The following is a 3794-nucleotide window of genomic DNA, read 5'->3' as shown; positions in this document are numbered from 1 at the left end:
ATTGACGAGCGTAGGTAGGTCGCGTTTCGCTTATACAAGGTTTTACTTGTCTTTTACCTTGCCTTATTTCGCGCACGCGCAGTGGTGTATGTCAGGTGTGTACTTATATGTGTACGTTGTGGAATAAACTTTAGTTGCAAGTCTGCGCCCGTCCTTGTCCCTCGCTCTCTTTGTGGTTCGTTTGTTCGCGCAGTTAAACAATGTTCGCTAATATCTACCAACTCGCCCAACAACAAGTTCTTCTAAACTATGATGCTGTAGTCTTGCATGCCGCCTGAAGCCGGCCACATCGAGACACAGTTCAGACGTGGATTGATTCATAGAATGTCTTCAATGTGCCAAAGCAACACCAGGGCTACAATGCCCCGCAATGCAAAGCCTTAAATTCGTTTTCGTCACCTACAGTTCTTTACATGCAACTGTTGAGGAGCTGCTCCATAATGTTAAGTCGCTGTGACCATAGTTTCTTAAATGCACATCATAGCCTCTCCACAGATTCTTGCTTTCGCAGCATGGCAAAATGTAGGAGGACACGACTAGGACACGACTACTCACGTAAGGGGGCAAGTTGTTGCTCGCAGTCGTACTGACTTGAGCGCCAACAAAGGAGCAAACGGCGGAGACACCCGAAACCTGCATATATATAAGAAAAAAGAATGTATCCCGTACTCCTGGTCTGGACTCGTCACGTACATGACACACTTTGGCGGAGACACCCGAACTACCTTTTTGCAAAGAGTCCCGAGACTATCTGTGCTGTATAAAAAGTGGTTGAATAACTCTTTACGCAATAGTCATGCAGACTACTTTGTAAGAGTCACCTGTACACTCTTATATGGACCACAAGAACTCTTACTTAACCCATATATGCCTGAACTTGGGGAAATTAAGAAGTGATTTATTTTCCCGTAATAATTGCTTCTGGTACCTCAGAAAGTAGAATCAACCTTCTATTAAAAAAAAAAATTTTTCGAACTGCGTTTTTGTAGCCGTCCTACATATAGGACACTAGGCACATATACTACTCCTTTGAGTGGTACAATTTGAAACATTTCACATGGACTCCGATGTCGCATTTTTCACAACGTGTTGTGGTCTTCTCATGGCAATGAGCACACCTTGTTTGCTTCTCTTGAGGAATCACTGTGTGGTCAATGCGGTCAAATCGGCTTTGGGCTTCCAGTAAAGATTGCCGGCTTTTTCCACGCAATGGCTTGGTGCCATAACTCTTCATATACGACACCGCTATCGTCCTTCGAAATGTGAGGAGCTCTGTTTTGGTCGTTCCAATTCTGTACAACTGGAATGCATTATTCACACATGCATCAACCAGATATGTCAGGAGTGAAGAATACCACTTCTTTCCTCGAATGGCTGTGCGGTACTTTGAAATATTTTGGTCTAGTCTGTCAACTCCTCCCATGTTGCCATTATAGCTCGAAATCAAGAACGGCTGCTCCACCGTGACTTTGGACTTGTTTTCTCTCGAATATCTTTTCACCATTTGTGTTGGCTCGACCCCGTGAGCATTTGAGACGACGGTCACTGTGCTGTTGTCCTTCCAGCGACATACAATAATTTCAGATTCAGCGTCGACTTTGTAATCGTAGAAGCCTCGATTCTTGCTTTTCATTTCTTTCTGTGTCAGGATGGGACAGTTTTCTATTCGGTTATCCCGCACGGTGCCTGTGCACTTGACACCCATTGACGAAAGCATTCTAACAAGTTTGAGACTTGAAAAGAAGTTGTCAAAGAACACATGAAAACAGTAATCAAGCCTTTCTTTCAACCTGGACACCATTTCTGTAACAACAGATCCTCCTAGACCAAGCTTGTTTTTATCATCCACATTGACGCCATACCTCCCTTGGTAGGGCTCAACAGAAAGCAAATAGCCCAATGGGGTGCAAATGCACCACAATTTATAGCCAAATCGGATTGGTTTCCCTTTCATAAACTGCTTGCATCCATGCTTTCCGAAGTACTCGCACATGCTTTCATCAATGCTGAAGCAGTCTAGTAATGGAGCATACAACAGAAACCGTTCATTCAAGAGCCTAAACAGTGGTCGCAGTTTTGTGAATTTGTCTTCTTGTACTAGGTTGTTGTTTTCAGCCACATGTAGGTTGGTGAAAATGGCTTCAAATCGGTCCCGCCTCATAGAGTTCGCGACGAGTTCATTATGAGAATCACGTGAGTTTTCCCACAACATGCGACGCCTTGGAACCGGCACATAGCCACTGAGAAGCAGAATGCCGAGAAAACATCTCATCTCACCTGCGTTCACGTTCAACAACCGATTCTTCTGTTGTGCAAAGGTGTTGGTGTTTGCAACAAGCAGGTTGATGACTTCATCATCGAAAAATTTTTCAAATGCCTCTACTGGAGTTAGCGGTGCTCCTTCAGCGGAGTCTGAATCACACGAGTGGCGAGTTGGGAAACTCGCGTTCAAATCGCGTTTATCCCACTTGACACGTCGTTTCTGTTGCTTAGCTGGTGGCTCCTGGTCGTTCTCGTCCTCACTTGACTCTGAACAAGTGTCCAGAACTTCAGCACGAAGAGTGCTCCCCGGCAGATGGTCCATGCTGGTGCATTCTTCATCACCGCTTTCTTCATCTGTCACTGCCGCCGCGTGATTTTCGGGCGGAAGAATGGCCACCGTAGACGGTACATCTTCCCCAGCGTCAATCTGGTTTAGAATGTCGTTGAGCGTTTGCGGATCTCTTCTGCGGTAAAATGAACTGCAGGGAATCTTCTGACTCCAATTGGAAAAAAAAAAGTTTCTGCCATACGTCCATATGTATTTTACTATGCTACTTCAACGCTACGCGCGCGACGCATCGCGCGTTCCAGAGTGACACAACAGCGACCCCCGATCTGCCTAGCGTCCTACATATAGGACACCGCTGTTTGACAGATCGTAAACAAAGAAATGTTGCCTATACCACATTGACATTGTTTTCACAGCATATTCAATTACTCAGGAATAACTGACAAATATCTCGAAAACATCAAAAATCATTTCAATTTATATTACTTACATTTTCTTTCTCGGCATGGCGTTCGTCGAAGCTCACGCGGAACGCCGATTTTTAAACTGCAAGCACGTGGCGAGCTGTGCTCCCACGCTAACCAAGACTTGCACGCGAGAAGGCCATAGCCTCAGAAACACCCCCTAGGGGGCGCTAGCTTTTTGACAAAAAAAAATTTTCGAGTTATTTGAAAAATTTCAGTGTCCTACATATAGGACACTAGGCATATATGGGTTAATGCACAAAAATATCACAGCATTGATCATAACACGTTTCTTTCAGAATCACAATAGGAGAAATATCTTGAGTTCCAATCAAATTTCGATTGGACGATACCTATAAAAAAAAATGACTGTCGCACAACAGGGCACATATAGTATATATATATATGTGCCCTGTTGTGTGACAGTCATTTTTTATAGGTATCGCAAAGGAAAGGAAAGTGTCTCTTCTAGTCATATATATATATATATATATATATGACTAGAAGAGACACTTTCTCACTAAATAAGTATACAAGTATTTATGTAAAAATCCGCCTCACATACAATGGCATTGTAAATGTGCTTGCCTAAAGCACAGGAGCACTGTCAGTAACCTTGTTTACAAGTATTGAGAACAGGAGAAATACCTTAAGAAGATGAGTTCAACTTTGCAAAGTGTGCATGGCTAATGAAATGAATTACATATGTACTGCAAAAAAAATGTGATTCAGTCCACTACTGCACCAAAATCACCTCAATCGTACGCACTAATTTCGTG

At 43.4% G+C, this 3794-nt stretch overlaps 1 protein-coding gene across 1 annotated transcript; it reads right to left on the bottom strand.

Moving 5' to 3' along the window:
* Nucleotides 1–256: 256 nt before the first annotated feature.
* LOC140216416 (piggyBac transposable element-derived protein 2-like) lies at nt 257–3374 on the bottom strand. The gene is made up of 2 exons (XM_072286769.1): nt 3042–3374; nt 257–2759 (listed from the first exon to the last, which is right to left on the bottom strand). Exons 1-2 carry the CDS (start codon nt 3056–3058, stop codon nt 1022–1024), a joined length of 1755 nt encoding a protein of 584 aa, XP_072142870.1. The 5' UTR covers nt 3059–3374; the 3' UTR covers nt 257–1021.
* Nucleotides 3375–3794: the final 420 nt, after the last annotated feature.

Source organism: Dermacentor andersoni, chromosome 3 (genome assembly GCF_023375885.2).
Source record: "Dermacentor andersoni chromosome 3, qqDerAnde1_hic_scaffold, whole genome shotgun sequence".
Lineage (NCBI taxonomy): Eukaryota > Metazoa > Arthropoda > Arachnida > Ixodida > Ixodidae > Dermacentor > Dermacentor andersoni.
This window is presented reverse-complemented; position numbering and strand designations above follow the sequence as displayed.